Below are 18,229 nucleotides of genomic sequence, written 5' to 3'. Positions count from 1 at the left end.
ATGTTCTTCGGTCTGCTCACTTCCCGTCTCACTCTCCTGACCTTCATCTATCTCTCCACTTTCCATGTCATTCTCTTGATCCTCCTTCCTCAAGAAGTTTTCCCTGCAGTGCCTCTCCCTTGCCGGCAGGCTAGACCCAAGGGCTTTTTTTGGTCTCCCTTCCAGCTGTTCAAGTCCAGGGCCTCCCAGGTAAAACTCTGGGGGCAAGCCTGGAACGCTTCCACAGGGCACCCTATCCCGTTACCACGCCTGCCTCGTTCCCCTCTCCCAAGCCCGCCCCAAGCCCCGCGTGCTGATCATCTAGATTCCGAAGACGTCACACCGTCAGGCATCGTCACTCTTCTGGTCGAAAGACTCGGTTTCCCCAGACGTGATATAATCAAAGTATATCCTGTTAACTCAGGCTTCGCAGTCGAAGTATCTCGCCCTGAACTTCGCAACATCCTCGCCGCCAAGCCAAAGAACACGGTATCCGTATTGATCCCAAGGTGCCCACATACGCCAAATTGGTAAAAAAATCCCGGAGTTCATATTGGCCCACGATGGCTCACGCAGACCTACGGACCATCTTATCACGGACGAGATCGCAGCAGTCACTAAAGAGAAGGACTTTAGTGTCCATGCGATCAAGGATACACCTGGAGCTTACCTAGTGGTTCTCATCAAGAAAGTTAAACCCTTCAGGATCTTCGACTCGGATCCGTCGGTCCCCCTGAAGAAGAAGGTTCGCATCTATACCTCTGACCGCTTCTTTGGCTTTCACCTCAAGGACAAATGCCACTCCGCTGCCCGTTGTGGCGAGTGTGGGAGCTTCCTTCACAACCACTCACAGCATCTTCCCCTACCCCAATGCCCCAACTGCCTCAACCCCGCGAAACCGGGCCATCAGGACTACCCAGCTAGACCGAGGGTGTGGCAGGGCAAGCTTATAAAACTCACGGAGACTCAAAGGAAAGCGGTCAGAGAAGCGGGTCAGGCGGCCTACAAGGCGGCCAGGAGAGCCAGCCTGACCCCCAACGCCCCCCGCCCAGAGCCGACTCTGTCCCGAGGCAACACCACCCCGGCAACCCCGGCCGAGGAGGTCCTCCCAGACGCCCCATAAGGCCTCCTCACCCACTCCGCAGAGCCACCACGCTCTGTCCGAGATGAGGGGGACCTCCCGGACGCCCCGCAGGCCCCCCCCCAACTCGCTCGTCAGAGCCCCCACGTCCCGACCGAGACCCCCCTGTCCCGTCCCGGCTCCAAGGGCCCCGGCCTAACCGGTACTCTCCTCCCGCGCCTGCCACTACGTCGACGGCACCCGCTAGCCAGCCCGCCCAGGCTGACGGCCCGCAGGACGACCGGGTTGAGGACTGCATTGTGGTCCGTATAGACATCGAAACCCTGCCTAGATCAAAGCCAGCCGATGCCCCAGGGCTGTAAGATAATCTCTGCCAACGTCCAAAGGTTTCTGGCCAACATCGACGGTGTCCTTCAGAGGGCGGTGAGGCACTGTTACCAAGTTGTATGCATACAGGAACCACCCATACTCTTCGGTAGAGTGAGGCGACACCCCGGCTTCACCTTGTACGCGGTCGACAACAGGGCTACCAGAGCGGCGATCTATGTAGACTGCCGGCTCTCGGCTTCTGCCCCTACAGCACCAGAGCATGGCCTGGTATCTGTTACCCTCCAGAAGGTTTATAATTGTCAACGTATATCTACATCCTAACTTCGACAACGCCACCAATACCTGGCGATCCCTCCGCTCCCTCCAGCCCAGCCCGGGCCCTTTTGTGGTGGGAGGGGACTTCGAAGAAACTGCAGAAGCGAGGATGGATGCTTTCGAACAGAATCAAGGGGGAGCATAGAGAGCAATTCGAAGCTGGAGGAAAATCAGCAGAACTGGTAGCCATAACTGCAGAAGCAGCAGCCCGACAGCCTGTAGTCTAACCGCTTCTTGTCATACTGATGTGTAGAGGGCGGTTTAATGACCTACTCTCGAAAAGTGATGAAACTTTGCAAAATAATGGTGAAAGATGTGAGTACAGTGGGATAACAATAGAAATAATCGATTAACATCCAACAGCAATGGGATCTCTGGTGGGAACGCAGGCACTACAAATAACAGGAACGTCTAACAGTTCTGGAAATTGCTCCAGTAACAATACGGGAAGCTTTAATAATAGAGGGAGTAACTCGCAGTTAGAAAGGGAAAGTTTAGGGATGGCGGCAAATGGCTCCAATGCCAACTGGGACGCAAATATGCATCCAGAGAGGTCAGGAATGAAGCTCCGAAGCCTAAGCTTGACGTTCTTCCGTCTTCAGGCAACTCTAAGAAAACGGCGGGTAGGCAGGGAACAGTACGCTGACGCCGCAGGAAGTCAGGCCAACACTGAAAGTGGCAGGGCGCCAAAGTGGAAGTAAAAGAAGAATGGGAAGAAAGGAAAAAAATAAAGTGCTGTTGACGCTGGAATTGGCATGCACACGGCTGCCCTTGTTTGATAACTGCTATTGTGATGGGAGCGATTACCCCTAGGTCTCTTCTAGCACAGGAATTAGGTGTGGAGGATGGTCAGGGGGATGGTTGGCAGGTCAAAAGGACAAATAAAAGCTTTTCGGGGTAGAATTAGAATTGGAATTGAATTGCATTTTCGACTGGCTTCACCCCTGGGGGCGCTGACTTTTGGGAGTGGTCTGGCTACAATGGGCATGTTGACCCTAAGGACGCATGGTATGCCAGTTGTGCCAGGTGTTTGCTCCACTTCACACAGCCAGCATGGCCAGCCTTGGTCTGCCAGGACCTCGCGGAGGATTGACGGCTGGACCGAGGGTAGGCCGAATCAACATATAGGATGACGAGGAGTCTGTGGTAGCCTTGTCTTGCCATGATCTCCACATCATAGACAAGCGACTGGACAAGTTCCAGTACCGATTTAGACGGGACGGTTTCGGCCATGTCTGAGGAAGGCTGAGGGCACCCCGTCCGGACCGGGAGTGTTAGACGTGGCTCCAAGGAAGGTCCCCATGAGCTTCTCATCACTGGGTGGGACGGCCAACCTCGTTGACCATTCGGAGGGGAGCCGGGGGCCGAGCCAGGCCGAGCGGGGACCCTCTTGGGCTCCGGCAGGGCGAAAGGCCTGGGTAGCTAGGTACGCTGCCACCTGCTCCGTGCCCGACATCAACCTACCGTCGACGAACATAACCGTTGGTCTGTCGTCAGAGGAGCTTTTGCGCCACCCCAGTATCGTTCCCACTTCTCCGAGGAGGCGGCGGATATCCCCTCCCTGTAGAAGTCGACTCTATCCTCCTTGCAGAGTTTCCGATATACCACAGGGTTGGTCTCCCTAACTGTGGCAAGTACCTCCGACCACTACCGGCACTTTTAGTGTGCTTGCCGAATGGCGAGGCGCCCCGCCACGCTAGCTAGGACGTCGTAGAATGCCCAAGCGAATTGTTCTAGCTCCTCCTGAGAGGCGAAGCTGGCCTGGGGCTGAAGGAAGGGTACATAGTAGGCAGGCCCCCTACTCAAATCGGGCCATGGGAAGGCGCTTTAAAGGAGGGAGTCGGTTTAGAGAGCGGTTGAGCACGGTCACTACCAGCGCCCGGTAGTCCTAGGCCCAATGAGCAAACTCCGCGTAGGCCTTGGGGGGACCGAGAGCAAAATCAATAACACCACCGCCGCGGTGTGTCACGCCTTCGGGGTTGAGAATATGCAGTCCCTTTGAGGAGACCTACGCTCTGACCATATCCCCTTTAGGGTTTGACCGGACCCTGGGGTCCTGGTCAGGGTGGTGAGTGGTGAAGTCCCCTCCCACCACAGAGGGCCCGGGCTGGGCTGGAGGGAGCGGAGGGATCGCCAGGTGTTGGTGGCGTTGTCGAAGTTAGGATGTAGATATACGTTGACAATTGTAAATCTTCTGGAAGGTAACAGAGCTCGGCCCATTCTTCTTGGAGGGACCTTTCATGCCAGCAGATCCGATCGGTCGAATGAAACAGTAGTCCGAACGCTCAACACTAAGGTAGAGAACTCGCGTAGGCAAGGGTGCATTAGCCCCCCAAGTTTCCCAACAACAGGTTAAATACGTCTTCGTGCACTCCGTAATGTAGTACCGCACTTAACGCATTGTAGCTTGAGATCCGGCTGATGTGTGAGAGGCAATCTGCCCAATGTTTCATAGATTGAATTTAGCTATGGCAAAAAATGTTTAACAGCGGCGAAACACTATCATGGCAGGTAGCCATACGTACGTGCTGTCCTAGAGACAAGAAAATGTGGCCTCTCCGAGTCAGGAATCAGTCCCAAAGGAGGCATCGGACGTGAACCAAATAGCGAAAAACTAAACACTACATTATCAATCCACCGCCTTAGAACATTTCTGCTACCACATTGCACCTCAACACGCAACTTTATGTGCGAGATGAGACCAAAAACAGTTCCCTCCAAGTCCACATCCAGGAGTTAACTCAAACAAAACATACCTTATTGTTTGTTTGCAATACCGATTACTCTATCTGTTGCAGGGGGGGTTGACAAGGGCTACTATAGATCACCGTTTCATCTCTTTAAGGAGATCTCGGACATTTGCTGAGTAGGCTCTGTGGAAAAGTAAGGAACAGTATTACGATCTTTGTTGCTGCCGTTACACCTAAGGGTTGAGAAATATCTAGTCTGGCGAAGATGCCTGAACGAGCTGCTTATATACGAGTGCCAGACAGTGAATTTAAGGGAGGCCATTGCGGTTATTGGCTCGAGATATGAGCACCACAGATGGCACTGCTACACCACAACAACCTATGTTATGGCCAGGATGTTAGCCAATCAGGAGGAGATCTGTTACGATCAGGACATCAACCAATCAGAAGGGTGGAAAATTATCAATGCCAAGAAAGTACTGATAATCGAGCGCAACACCTGGTGATAACTGAGGAAGTGCTTGGTGATAATTGGAATGACAGAGTAGGTATGTCAACAACTCTTGAGTATAAATATGTACATAGAATCGCTCATTCCCAGAGCCATGATGAGAACTTTTCAGTCAGCAATAGAAACACTTGTCAACCAACAACTGGTGACCGCAGTGCACTCCATACTTTACTGTGTGAGGACCCCAGTCCCTCAGGTTCTACAACTTGGCCACTACCTTCGAACCGATCTCAGGAGGTTGTGGAATCGTCAGATCCCAGCCCTAGGTTCTGTGGCTTTTATTACTCAACCTTGGATAGTCTCTTGACGTAAGGCTTTGGACAGGGAAGGACTTAATTCCCCACAACGATACTCTGCTTCTCTTAAAATTTTCTATGCTCATGAAGACATTCTGCATTTACGTAAGCCACCTTGGGTTAAACAGCAGCCAAGAACTAGTTTCTCTGATGACTGATAAGCCTGCCATATGACAACCAATATATCTAGAGTATGGAAGACCGTAGAGAGCACGCGTCTCTGTAACTTCACATCGGATAGAGGGCATATTATCATCAGGAGATGGCGGCTTGAACTGCATCGCTGACGAGCAGGTTTAGAAAGAAGGGTCGGTATAGTAAGTGAAGCTTGACTGGAGAGTGATCATAACTTCTCATAGCAAAACTTGTGTATCCCAGACCTAGACGCTGGTATTTGATCGAAAGTGATGGATCCGAACCAAGCTGATCTCAACTTCATGAAAATCCATTTTCCGGAGAGTTAACAAAGTTTAGAGTTTCCACCTTTCAGCGAACCGTCACCGCCCCACTGTCGTCCCCGATGTGGGTCACTAGCTGCCCCCTCAGTACTAAGCCAAGAGTGAGTCACTGTCCAGGCCTCCCTCCTTCAGCCCAACGCTCTGCCGAAGCTGCCACGAAATACGCCACAGTGGATCTCAAAGCCAAGCTTGCACTCGGTCCTCCAAACATGCCATGTCTTTGAAGTTGCGAGATGAATGCAAGTTTCGGCTCACCACCCGGAGGGCCTTTCAGTAAATCACTCTTGCTTCCAGTAATCTATGTCTCTGAAAGGTTTATGTGATTATTGTCTAATGTGATTGAGGCTCCCTGGCTATTTTTGACAACCGCCTCTATTGCGAGCCAATTGAACTGGCCTAGACCCTTCCTACTGCTCACCACGGCAACAGACATCTCCAATATCATGTGCCTAACATCTACCGCTGCCCGGGAACTGAGCCGCCTGTTGGGGAGCCTAATGGCATCTGCAATAACTGGTTGTTTTTGAAAGATTGGCTCAGGATTTTCTGATCTATATCATCGCCATTGGATCTTGCCGCGTATTTGACAAGGTTCAAACAGGTTTCTGCGGCCGCAGTTGCCGGCGAGGGGAGCACCTATAATGGCCAAGTCTAAAGATTTTGGCCGCAAAATGCAGCTGTCACTGAGATGCCTAACCAACAGTCCAAGACTTCCTCCCGACCATAGCTATACGGCAATACGGCAGACAAATGTACCAAGCATATGGTATGCACAAAGGCGACATCCACACCCACACATGCACACAGATGAATGCGCTGGGTGTGTGACACCGTTGAGGGCAACCGACCCGTGACCTTGGCTTATCAGGGGACCCGGTCCTCACCTCCTCAACCCCTTAGGCTATTACCTTTTTACTGTAGGTCAGGCGACATATCTTCAGCCGCCTTTTATGATCGGATCGACTCCTTAGTCCCCTTCTCGGTCAATAACCACTCCTTCGGCGAGCTGAAATGGACAATGCAGAGCGTCAGTTTCTGCTGTCTCAACTAGTCCTCAAAAAAGATAACCAGCAACGGACATATTACCAAGACATGTCAGCAACCTGGGGAGACACACCCGCTGAGAAGCTTACACCAACTAAATCCTTCCCCCGTCTTTTCTGCGCAGCTTTTCTCGTGCCACACTCCAGTCAACCCATAAAGGAGTGCTGTGCCACAGAGTACATGCAAGTACATTGAATGACTACATGTAATTGGCTCTTAAGCGGTCGTACCAGCCAACTGGGAACGCATCTCAACCCCGCCATGGTACAACCACTTACATCCTACACATTGGAGCCAAGATCAGATGTGAGTTGGTGAATGGTCGTCTGCCTGTATGTAAACGAAGACACAGTGCATGCATGCATGCATCTCTTCCCTTCCGTACGTACAAGCCGCCCGGGGCTTCCGGAGAGCGACCGGATGCCTCCTTTCCATCTCCTCCGAGCAATATGCCGATAGGGCGGTAAGGTATGGGAGCATGAAGCTGATGAAATGTGACAATTGTTGCTGCCTTGGACTTGGTGACCCAGCCCCAAGATCGGTACGTAGGTCAGCCGGCCAGGCCAGATCATGCAGCGCGACGAAGAACCATGCAGGAGCACATTACCTTGCCACGATAGCACCTATGCAGTCAGCATACCTCTTTCGCTAGTCAATACGTACTATCCGGTCACACATATCGACGGGACCGGAAAGGAAGTTTGTGTGCCTGACGGGACATAACGATTATAAGTGGTCGTGTCTTGTCCCGTCACTCAGACAGATGGAACTGTTTCCTCCACTACGGATAGTTTGAATCAATCTCCAGGTTCGAACTTGACAACCGACCGAATCGTTCACATATTCAGAGGAAGTCATGGATACCATCCCGTCTGGAACTCTTGAAGGGGCTTGCATGGCCGAACAGCCGTCTGCCAACTCCAGCATGTCCCCGGCTATTGGAGCGCCAAACGCGCTGCTCGACTTCTTTTTCCCGGGTTTTGGTGTTTTAGCAGATGCCGTCGTCCGGTACACGGGTATCGACCTCAATGTTTACATCCCCCTGCTACTGCTCATGGGAGGCGTCACCTTGGCCTGGCGCTACTTCACCGAATATGCCTGGAATCTGGTCGACAAGCACCTCATGTCGACCGTCGACATCCGGCCGGACGATGAGATCTACAACATGGTCATGAGCTGGGTCGCCAATCAGTACTTCGCAAAAGGGGCGCGCCGTTTCGTGGCCAATACCAACCTCAACTCACGATCGTGGCATCTCTGGAGGCGGGAAGAGGAAAACGAAGAAGACGAGTACGAAGACTCCGGGGAAGCGAGCCCGCACCGCAAGCAAAAACCCCTGGCGTACACACCTACATTCGGCAGTCACTGGTTTTGGTACAAAGGCCGCATTCTCATGTTCAACCGTACTCAGAGCGCAAGCCAGGCAGGCTATCTCACGGTTAGCGAGCGCGAGGCAATCTCCATATCGTGCTTTAATCGGAATCCCCAGGTCTTGAAGGACCTGCTTCTTGAGGCCCGGGAGGAGTACATGAAGCACGATGAGAATAAAACCCTCATTTATCGTGGTGCATCTCGCAGCGGTAGCATCTCTGAACCCTTCTGGCAGCGCTGTATGACACGCACTGCGCGACCCTTCGAGACTGTCATCTTGAGTGAGAAGGTCAAAAACGAGCTGATCGCCGACATTGCCGACTACCTGAACCCGGCCACTCGTCGGTGGTACAATAACCGCGGTATTCCTTACCGCCGGGGTTATTTGTTGTACGGACCTCCGGGAACAGGCAAATCGTCACTTAGCTTGGCTCTCGCTGGACACTTCAAGATGCGGATTTACATCGTCAGCTTGAGTTCCGTCACTGCCAATGAGGAGAATATGGCTACGCTGTTCGCCGAGCTGCCGCGTCGCTGTATCGTGCTTCTTGAGGATATTGATACTGCAGGTTTGACACACACGCGTGAAGAAGGGTCTTCTGACGAGAAGGATGAAACTCTCGGGAAAGAAAGCAATGATGGGAGCCTTTCTCGACTGGGCAAGCATGTGCTAGACTCCATGAAGAACGGCAATTCAAGCCGCCTGTCCCTGTCGGGTCTACTCAATATCATCGATGGTGTTGCTTCACAGGAGGGTCGCATCCTGATCATGACGACTAACCATCTCGAGAAGCTCGACAAGGCGCTGATCCGGCCTGGACGCATTGACATGATTGTCAAGTTCGGCAAAGCTGACGCTGATATGACGGGAGCCATCTTCCGAGCTATCTATGCTCCTCTTGAGGCTGACGAGGAGCCGACTGCTGCAGCCAGCCGGTCTTCGTCCAGGTCACGGGCTCTGAGAGACTTGGACAACCGCTTGCTCAAGAAGGCTGTCAATGCGCTGACGCCGAACGAGGAGCGTAAGAAGGCTGCCAACGATGATGAAGCACAACGCAAGAAGGAGGAAACAATTGCCAAGGTCAAAAAGCTGGCCGAGGAGTTTACGACCAAAATTCCTGCACATGAGTTCTCACCAGCTGAGATTCAGGGATTCCTGCTTAAGCATAAACGAGATCCTGAAAAGGCCGTTGAGTTAGCCGAGCAATGGGTAATTGACACCAGGAAGGAAAGGAAAGAGAAGGAGCTCAAGGAAGCAGAGGAGAAGCGCAAGGCAGAAGAAGAGGCCAGGAAGAAGAAGGAGGGGAGAGAGAAGAAGCCAAAAGAGGAAGATGAGAAGAAAGAGAAGAGAAGGGCTAAGCAAAAGACAAAAAGGTCAAAAAAGGCTAAGAACACAGATGAGTCCGACGCGTCCTCCTCCGACTCATCGTCTTCTTTCTCATCCAACGAGGCCAATAGTGCTTCTGAGGCGGAGCCTAAGAATGTCAAGTCAAAGAAGACCATTACCAAGACAAAGCAAGCCAAGGACACTGCTCCTGCTGCTGTCGAGCAGTCTTCGGCTGAGGTTGCCAAGTTTGAGTCCAGGACTGGACAGCAGCAGCCCGTGGTGGTGGTGCCGGCCCCGTCCATGACCTCATCAGTGTCTGCCCCTCCTTCGATCGACACCGAGAAAGAGAAGGGTGCATCTTTGGATGCTCAGAAGACACCTCAGGGGGCAGACTCAGGATATGGAACCCCATAATAACAACAATGAGGGTCTGGAATGTTTGGATAATTTGATAGATGATGTTTGCTTCAACCGTGTTTTGGTGGCTACGGCAGATTATTGCATAGACACGGCGTTTAGAGGATGGTTATCTTACATTACGGGATAAGACCGGGTATATGAATGGGGTATGGATGCCGGATGATGAGATACCAGAAGATGTTTGAGCGCCTGTAAGGTTATGACGGTAGCATGGAGTAGAAATGCGCAGGCTGGTTCCACCGATGCCATCGGAGGATTCGGAAGCATGCGATAGTTCACTCGTACTTGATGTTAGAATATTGAGGAAAAAAAATTTATGTCACGCCCCGCCCCGGCTCGCTGCCTGCGTCTGCCATCTGATCAGGGAAGGGTGATGATCTCAGCTTCTTCCATCCCCCGGACGTTCTTCCATCTGATATATTTTAACGTCTTCGAGAGACACGAAGATCGCGGAAATCTACAAAGACGCAGAGAGGCCAATGAGACCAAGTGCGCCAGGGCGACAATTTCCTGGATGGGAAGGTCACCGACATCGCCGTCGACGTATACCACACAGTGCCTCAGCCGCAACGCACAGTCGCTTTCACACTGCTGTTCGGCGCGGCGCCGGAGAAATCTAGAAGCAGCAGCGTGCGGGTGCTTGTGTCACTTGCTGCCGTTCCTGCAGGTGTCTTTGTGCCATCCCCCCTTCTCAGGCGTGCTGGCGAATGGGGTGATCTGGTGTCCTTGCCGAGGGTGGGGGAAGGAGGGGTCAGGACGGGATGGGAGGGGGACAAAAAAAGCCAGAGCTAGCAGTTCCCGAGTCAGTATGGTATGGGATCTGGACCCTGACGATGGCCTTCGACATCGGCCAGACTGGGGAGTCCTAGACCTGCGCTGGCTGAGCTGCATCGCTGCACTCTCTCTGGGGAGCTGCATGTCATCCTTAGCTGCAAGGGTTCGTAGAGAGCGGTTTTTGGGCTCGTCGGTGCCACTCTCGGATCATGTTCTGATCCAGATGTAGGGTAGGGTACATAGGATAGGGCTCAATGGCAGATTGCCGTGGCCCTCGTGCTCGTTCCGGTCGAATCGCGCGAGGTTCTGGGATGCCCCGCGCTACGGGCTTATCCGGTCTCAACCGTTGGGGGAGATCAACAGCGCAACAGATCTCCGATCGCACGCAAACCGAGATATGCTATCATTTCCATGACCACTGTCAAAGCCATCGCGAACAACGGTCGTGATGATGCGAAATTCTAGCAAAACCTTGTCCCGGTTGCCAGCTTCGCGCCCCTGGGCCCTGTGGCGTGTGCCTGATCCCCGCCGCCCAGCCTGGCCGTCCGAAGCCTTCCGGGTGCGCGGTGTGTGTTCCGGTGGAGATGACGTTTATCAATCTTGCATCAACGGCCCACCTAAGAGATTAGATCCTCTATTCTGAGAGGATGACTTGGCAGAAGCCCACTACAGCGGAGTCAACAGGCCTGGACAGGCCGGCCGCTGAGGAGGAGCAACGTGGTGGGCGTTTGGGCGGCGCAACGCAACGTGCCCGGCAGCGAGGGGCGCTGTCGTCGTGCTCAAATGCCTCCATCAGGCGCCCAACCGATGGGCAAAAAGACGTGCAGCGTCCTTTTTGGGCCTCCGACATCGTTGTTCAACTTTGCTGGCTTAGGTTGGCTGGCCTCGGAGCTGCCCACGTAAATACGTTTTGATCCTTAGTACTATTTGGCGGCCGTGATCCATTATTCCCTTGTTCCCTGTCGTTGGATGGAACTGAACTGCTGCTGTGTGGCTCCCGAAGTTTTGCTTTAAAACCACCCTGACCCCTTTTCCTCGCCCGAACCTCTTTCATCATCCCATACCTGCGTCTTGATCTGCTTTCGTGGACAGTGACCACCAGAGCAGAGCCTGTGACGCTCGTGACGCCCGTATCACCATAAGTAGGATTACGGATTAGGCCACGCCAGCGTGTCCGTTCTGAACCAAGCGTAAGTATGTGGCAACTCATCCATCATAGAGGCCCAACAATCTGCGAATCTTTGACGATGCATGTTGTGGATGCTGGGGTAAACTGGGGCTGGGAGCGCTGGGGGTGGCTGTCCAGCCCACAAAAAAAGGGGGGAAAGGGCGGTGAAGGATACGGAGCGTGAAAATACCCCAAACGCAGCGCATTATTTTTTTTGGGTAACTCGCGCTAACGAAGATCTGCCCCTCCAAAAGTTAAAGGACAACATTCTCCCCTCGATCCAACCTTAACCCTTTTCTCTCCCAACCACCACAGCCTACGCCTAATTCCCTTCTCTATACCCTGCAATCGCCCCAATTCCTCACCCACAATGAGTTCTCGTCCTCAGAATATCGGCATCAAGGCCATCGAGATCTATTTCCCAAGCCAGGTACGTTTTCCCGGAGCTTGCCGCGACCGCGTCGTCCCCGCGTCGTGTCCTCGCCGACATCGCTCGGAAACTGACATTTCCGCCCCTGCAGTATGTCGACCAGACTGAGCTCGAGAAGTTCGACGGCGTTAGTGCCGGCAAATATACCATTGGCCTTGGCCAGACTAAAATGAGCTTTTGCGATGATCGCGAAGGTGAGACCCTTACTTGCAGCGTTTCCGTGCTCGGTGTCACATGCTTGCAGAAGACGCGCGCTGACATCTTGGCAGACATCTACTCGCTAGCCCTGACCGTGGTGTCGCGGCTGTTGAAAAACTACAGCATCGATGTCCACTCGATTGGCCGTCTCGAGGTCGGCACCGAGACGATCCTCGACAAGTCTAAGTCGGTGAAGTCAGTCCTCATGCAGCTGTTCGGTGACAACACCAACATCTGCGGTGTTGATACCATGAACGCCTGCTATGGTGGTACTAACGCCGTTTTGAACGCCATTGACTGGGTCGAGTCCTCGGCCTGGGATGGTCGCGACGCCATTGTTGTTGCTGGTGACATTGCCCTCTACGCCAAGGGCAATGCCCGCCCGACTGGTGGTGCCGGTATTGTCGCGATGTTGATCGGCCCTGACGCCCCTATCGTCTTCGAGCCTGGTCTCCGTGGCTTCTTCATGCAGCACGCTTATGACTTCTACAAGCCGGATCTCACAAGCGAGTACCCGTACGTCGATGGTCACTTCTCCCTCACTTGCTACACCCGTGCCCTTGATGCCGCCTACAAGGCTTACTGCCAGCGCGAGAAGCAGCTCGCCAACGGCCACGTCAATGGCAACGGTGCGGTCGCGGCTGAGGAGACGAAGACCCCCATTGATCGTTTCGACTACCTCGCTTTCCATGCGCCGAACTGTAAGCTCGTGGCCAAGTCGTACGGCCGCCTGCTGTACCACGACTACCTGGCGGACCCCGACAACAAGGCCTTCGCCGAGGTTCCCGCTGAGTATCGCGATATGGACTACGAGAAGTCCCTAACCGACAAGACTCTTGAGAAGGTCTTCATGGGCCTGACCAAGAAGCGCTTCCAGGAGCGCGTCAGCCCTGGCATCCAGGTCGCTACTCTTTGCGGCAACATGTATTGCGGCAGCTTGTGGGGTGGCCTGGCCAGCTTGGTGGCCTTCGTGCCCCACGAGAACCTGCTCGGTAAGCGGATAGGCATGTTTAGCTATGGCTCCGGCATGGCGGCTGCCTTCTTCTCGCTGCGCATCGTCGGCAGCGTCGAGCACATTGCCAAGACTCTCGACCTCAAGGCTCGCCTGGATGCGCGCCGCGCTGTGCCCCCCGAGACCTACGATGCGGTAAGTTTCTTAAGGCATTATTGTATAGTGTAACTGTTGGGCTGTGCTAACAGACCAAGATGTGCGAGCTCCGGCACAAGGCCCACCTCAAGAAGAACTTCACCCCCGAGGGTGATGTTTCTACCATCGCCCCCGGCACGTACTACCTCGAGTACATTGACGATATGTTCAGGCGCAAGTACGCCGTCAAGGCTTAAATAACTCGTTCCCCGACACGATACCACTATGATGACGACAACCCTCGGGAGCGTCCGTCTCCTCTTGTTCGGTCCTGTTGGGAGGTTTGGGAAGGATTTAATAGACCATGGCATGGTGTGTGGTGCAAAACGCGTCCTTTGTCTGGCGAACTATAATTGCACTGCTTTACTACTATTTTGATTTGCCATTTCTGCCAGCGCGCGCTTTGGTTGGGAGATTACAACTACCTAATTGGCCGGCGCACACGGGAGGAAGGATACCACAATGCGGATAATCTGGAACACCAGGTGGTGGGATTGCCTTGGTTCTTTTGGGTTTGGGGTTGCCAACTTGCTCGCCATGTGAGACTCTGAGACAGGGCGGACAAGAGGACTGGCTGCTTGGGCGAGTGGAGGAGAGGTAATGGGCTTGCTTAATGTTGCTGCTTGCTCGTTTCAAGGATAGACTACGGAACACGAGAGGGTCAAGGGCTTACTTAGCTCACCGACCTAGCTAGCTATAGGACCTAATAATATTTCTGAGTGAAGCTAAATGCTGGTTCCGGATGTTTCTGCATGGTTGATGCAAGCTGTGTAACATCGAGCAAAGCCAGTCCTCCTTGGCATGAGACACTCGCCGGTTAAGACATTGGCCTATAGATACTGTAGAATGTAACACTGAATCAGATTAATTCCATCGATCATGACAACGGAAAACAGAAGGTGGCCTGGACGTCCGGGAGTAGAGAGATGCTTCCGAGCTCATGCGGTATCAAAGTTTCTGTCTTCTCTCTCTTCTGCCAAGCTTCCGTTTCTCCCTCCCACGGACGCAGCGTTTGATTGGTCGAATGGTGTAGTTGGTTATCACGTCAGTCTAACACACTGAAGGTCCCCAGTTCGAACCTGGGTTCGATCAAAAAGCTGTGTTTCATTTTTCCTTCAATCCCATTACTCAATGGCACGAAGCCTCTGGTATTGTGCAGCAAATAGCCGACTAGTGCGGGGTTTTGGACTAGTCTCCTTTTTGAGTCACCGCACTCGGTCTGTTGGTGTGATCGAAAGTACGAGTCGAAGGATAAGCGGGGTTAGGGTTAGATATGAGTCACCAAGCTTGCAGCCAGTTGCATGAATGCGGGTTAGGGTTGTGACTCAACCTGCACCATCATGGCGAGAAAGTGAGAGACCTGCAGCAACCTGCAGACGGAAAGATTGGATTGAGGTGATACATTGTTAAACGTGTCCATATGAGTCAATTGGATAGAGAAACTGGGCTTCCGAGTCGTCAATAGCTCTCGTTTTGTTGTTGCACCGGGTCGAAGGCGGGGATCAGCAGCCTGCCATCCAAGGGTCCTAATGGAAAAGTCATGTGCGTCGTGGATGCCTCGCGTCGGCCACACGTCCCCACAAGAGTCGCGGCGCGTTTCCTCCAATTATTAGTGATATTTGATAATAGCATCCCGCTCACTACGGCTTGCCTATTTTGCAGCTTCCCGTCGCAGCCTACTTTTGCACCAAGCTGTTCTGTCTTTGTGCTCAAGAAGAGGATTTCAATTGCACTCCTTCATTGAGTCCGACTTAACTCGGTCGGTACAAGACTTCATACGCACTTTCACTGTTTCTTGTGATGCAAACGCGTCAAACGACGCGTTGAGCTCTCTCTCAACGTCACCATGGCCGACGAGCCTCATAAGGGCGGTCTCTTCGAGAACTGCAAAATCGCATTTGTCCAATCTAAGGCTCTGACGAGCGTCGCTATCTCTCAAGTAGGTCTAGATTCCTTGAGAGGAAACACTGACACAACTGCTGACACCCCCCTCCTTCCAGTACTCTTCTCTCATCCGCGAGAATGGCGGCGAGATCCTCGAACCCGACCGTAGGGGCAAGATCCCCATTCCAGGCGCGACGCACATCATTTCCGACACAATCGACTTCGACCAATACACCGAGGCCCTGGCGTTCATGATCCCCGTAGTACGGCATGAATGGATCAATCTCAGCATCGCCCGCCACAGGCTGGCCCAGGTGCGGCCTTTCTCTCCTGACCCGCGTATGATCTTTTCCAGTGTCATCCTCACCTGTGCCGATATCCCCGAGATGGACAAGGAGTCGATTGCAGGGGCTATCATTGCGCTGGGCGGTGTTGAATCAAAGGATTTGACTCGCCAGACGACACATATCTGCGCACTATCCCTTGACCATCCGAAGTGCGTGGAGGCTAGGAAAAAGAACCTTAAGTGCAAGATTGTTCTGCCCCACTGGTGAGTGGTTTCAATAACCGCCTGCATTTTGGGCTGGGTGGCTGACTCTTCAGGTTCGATGACTGCTTCCGACTCGGTAAGCGCATCGACGAGGGCCCCTATCTTCTTCCTGACCCCGAAATTCTACGAAAGGCCCCTGAAGAGGCTGTCAAGATTCCATCCAGCCAGGGCCTTGACGGAGCGGTGTCAGTGGTGCCGCAAGGCCCCTATAACACGGATGGCGGGGAGAAGCTGGTGGTGTTCGAGCAGCGTAAGGTCATGCTTTCACGGGATCTGCCCATTACGCCACAGCTACGCAAGACGATCACGGACAAGATCATTCGAGGTGGCGGCCAGGTCGTCGACGACGTTGACGATTGCGATTGGTTCGTTTGCCAGTTTCGTGATGGCCCTCAGTACATCCGGGCGTCTCAGCAGGGCAAGGAGGTTGGCAACCTGGCCTGGCTGTACCACTTGATTGTCTACAACGAGTACACATCTCCGATGCGTCGCTTGCTCCATTACCCGATACCTCGAGACGGACTTCCTGGATTCAAGGGCATGCGCATCACCATCTCAAATTACGGCGGGGATGCTCGCATTTATTTGGAGAACCTCATCAAGGCAGCTGGTGCTGAATACACAAAATCCATGAAATCCGACAACACACACCTGATCACGGCGCGATTGCACAGCGAAAAGTGCGAGGCGGCCAAAGATTGGAACATTGAGATCGTCAACCACTTGTGGATCGAGGAGAGTTATGCGGCCTGCGAGCCACTACCGCTCACGAACCCCAAGTACCAACACTTCCCGCCACGGACGAACCTGGGAGAGGTTGTCGGACAGACTTTCCTTAACCCAGTCGTCCTCCGCCAACGATACTTCCCTGGCGGCGAGGAGACAATGAACGAAGAGGCCAAGATGAAGCACAAGGTTAACGAGCGGGCGCAAAAGAACGCCCTTAAGGTGGGCCTGGACCGCGACTTCAACGTAATGCAAGAATCCAGCCCCGCGGGACAATCGACAAAGAAGACGCGGAGATCGGCCCCTACCACCGGGGCATTCAGCACGCCAGCCAAGGGACGGCATGTCTCTGATGGCAAGGAAAACGAGACGCCGTCGACCATGTTCAGCAGCGCCAGCCGCAGTGCCAAAGCACAGGCGCTATCCAAGCTTCACGATCTTTCTGCTGATATTGCGTTGTATGAGAAGGAGAAAAAGCGCACCAAAGATGGTATCTTTGGCGGCAAGCGGGCAGCTGACCAGATTGAGAAGGAACGCGTCGTCGAGAACACCGCAAGTCCTGCTAGTGACAAGAGACCTCGCGAAGATGTTGACGATATGCAGGACAAGAGGCCTGCGAAGAGGGCCAAGACATCGCTGCCCGAAGCGGATATGCGCATCTGCCTGACAGGATACAAGCGTTGGGCCGGGGACAAGTCCAGCGAAGAAGCCGACAGGGTAAGTGGCGAAGCTCCATGGATATGGTTACCTGCAATACTAATATGGTGCCAGAAAAAACTGCGTGCTCTTGGTATTCAGATTGTCCAGGACACCGTGCCCTTCACACACCTTGCTGCACCATCCATGATCCGCACGCAAAAGTTCCTGGTAGCTCTGGCGAAGGGCCCAGATGTCATCAGCTCTGACTTCGTCACAGCCTGCATCGAAAAGGGCAAGCGGCCCAACGTCGACGACTACCGCCTGCGTGACAAAGCCGGTGAAGAGAAGTTCGGCATCACCATCGAAACAGCTGTTGCCCGAGCGCGGGCCAACCGCGGCCGTCTTCTCTTTAAGATGCCCATCTACTGTACAGAGAAGATCCCTAACGGGCCCCAGGCCTTCGAAGCTATTGCCAAGGCCAACGGCGCCATCTTCATGCTGTACCGTGGGCGTCCGACCATCAAACCCACGACGCCCGAAGAGGATGGTGGTGCTCCCCCAGAGCCGGTGTACCTCCTGTCGGGACCATCAGAGGCCGAGAAGCAGCTGTGGCCGCGGTTCGAGGAGATGGCGATTAAGGGCCACATGGAGCCACGCATTGTTGTGGCGGATTGGTTGCTCGATGTGTGCATGCGCCAGGAGCTGTTTTGGGATCCGCGGTATTTGTGGAAGAATAGGGAGAAAAAGTGATCCCATGCAGCCAGGTTTACTCTGTGTAGATGGAGGTGTCTGATTGGGCGTGGGTTAGGTATCGGCGTCGCTGAGAGGCATGTTTTATGTTTGGGTATACTTTTTTTTCTGGTCTGGCATGTAGCGGTAGGCAGGCAGGCA

At 53.5% G+C, this 18,229-nt stretch overlaps 4 protein-coding genes and 1 non-coding gene across 5 annotated transcripts; all 5 read left to right on the top strand.

Moving 5' to 3' along the window:
• Positions 1–1,102, top strand: CTHT_0043760 (uncharacterized protein; the record flags this gene model as incomplete). Its single annotated transcript, XM_006694706.1, has 2 exons — positions 1–488; positions 556–1,102. 2 exons carry the CDS (start codon positions 1–3, stop codon positions 1,100–1,102), a joined length of 1,035 nt encoding a protein of 344 aa, XP_006694769.1.
• A 6,458-nt stretch (positions 1,103–7,560) lies between these two features.
• Positions 7,561–9,816, top strand: CTHT_0043750 (uncharacterized protein; the record flags this gene model as incomplete). The annotated part of the gene is made up of 1 exon (XM_006694705.1): positions 7,561–9,816. One exon carries the CDS (start codon positions 7,561–7,563, stop codon positions 9,814–9,816), a length of 2,256 nt encoding a protein of 751 aa, XP_006694768.1.
• A 2,318-nt stretch (positions 9,817–12,134) lies between these two features.
• On the top strand, positions 12,135–13,736 carry CTHT_0043740 (hydroxymethylglutaryl-CoA synthase-like protein; the record flags this gene model as incomplete). The annotated part of the gene is made up of 3 exons (XM_006694704.1): positions 12,135–12,194; positions 12,286–13,539; positions 13,599–13,736. The coding sequence occupies 3 exons, from the start codon at positions 12,135–12,137 to the stop codon at positions 13,734–13,736; spliced, it is 1,452 nt and encodes a 483-aa protein (XP_006694767.1).
• An 821-nt stretch (positions 13,737–14,557) lies between these two features.
• On the top strand, positions 14,558–14,631 carry CTHT_0043730. Its single transcript has one exon. It is a non-coding gene; the product is annotated as a tRNA-Val (tRNA).
• Positions 14,632–15,385: 754 nt separating this feature from the next.
• On the top strand, positions 15,386–18,088 carry CTHT_0043720 (uncharacterized protein; the record flags this gene model as incomplete). Its single annotated transcript, XM_006694703.1, has 4 exons — positions 15,386–15,478; positions 15,540–15,973; positions 16,027–17,416; positions 17,471–18,088. The coding sequence occupies 4 exons, from the start codon at positions 15,386–15,388 to the stop codon at positions 18,086–18,088; spliced, it is 2,535 nt and encodes an 844-aa protein (XP_006694766.1).
• Positions 18,089–18,229: the final 141 nt, after the last annotated feature.

The sequence above is a fragment of the Thermochaetoides thermophila genome, assembly GCF_000221225.1.
Source record: "Thermochaetoides thermophila DSM 1495 unplaced genomic scaffold scf7180000011818, whole genome shotgun sequence".
Classification (NCBI taxonomy): domain Eukaryota; kingdom Fungi; phylum Ascomycota; class Sordariomycetes; order Sordariales; family Chaetomiaceae; genus Thermochaetoides; species Thermochaetoides thermophila.
Note: the sequence above shows the minus strand (reverse complement) of the source record. Positions and strands in the feature narration are given on the sequence as shown.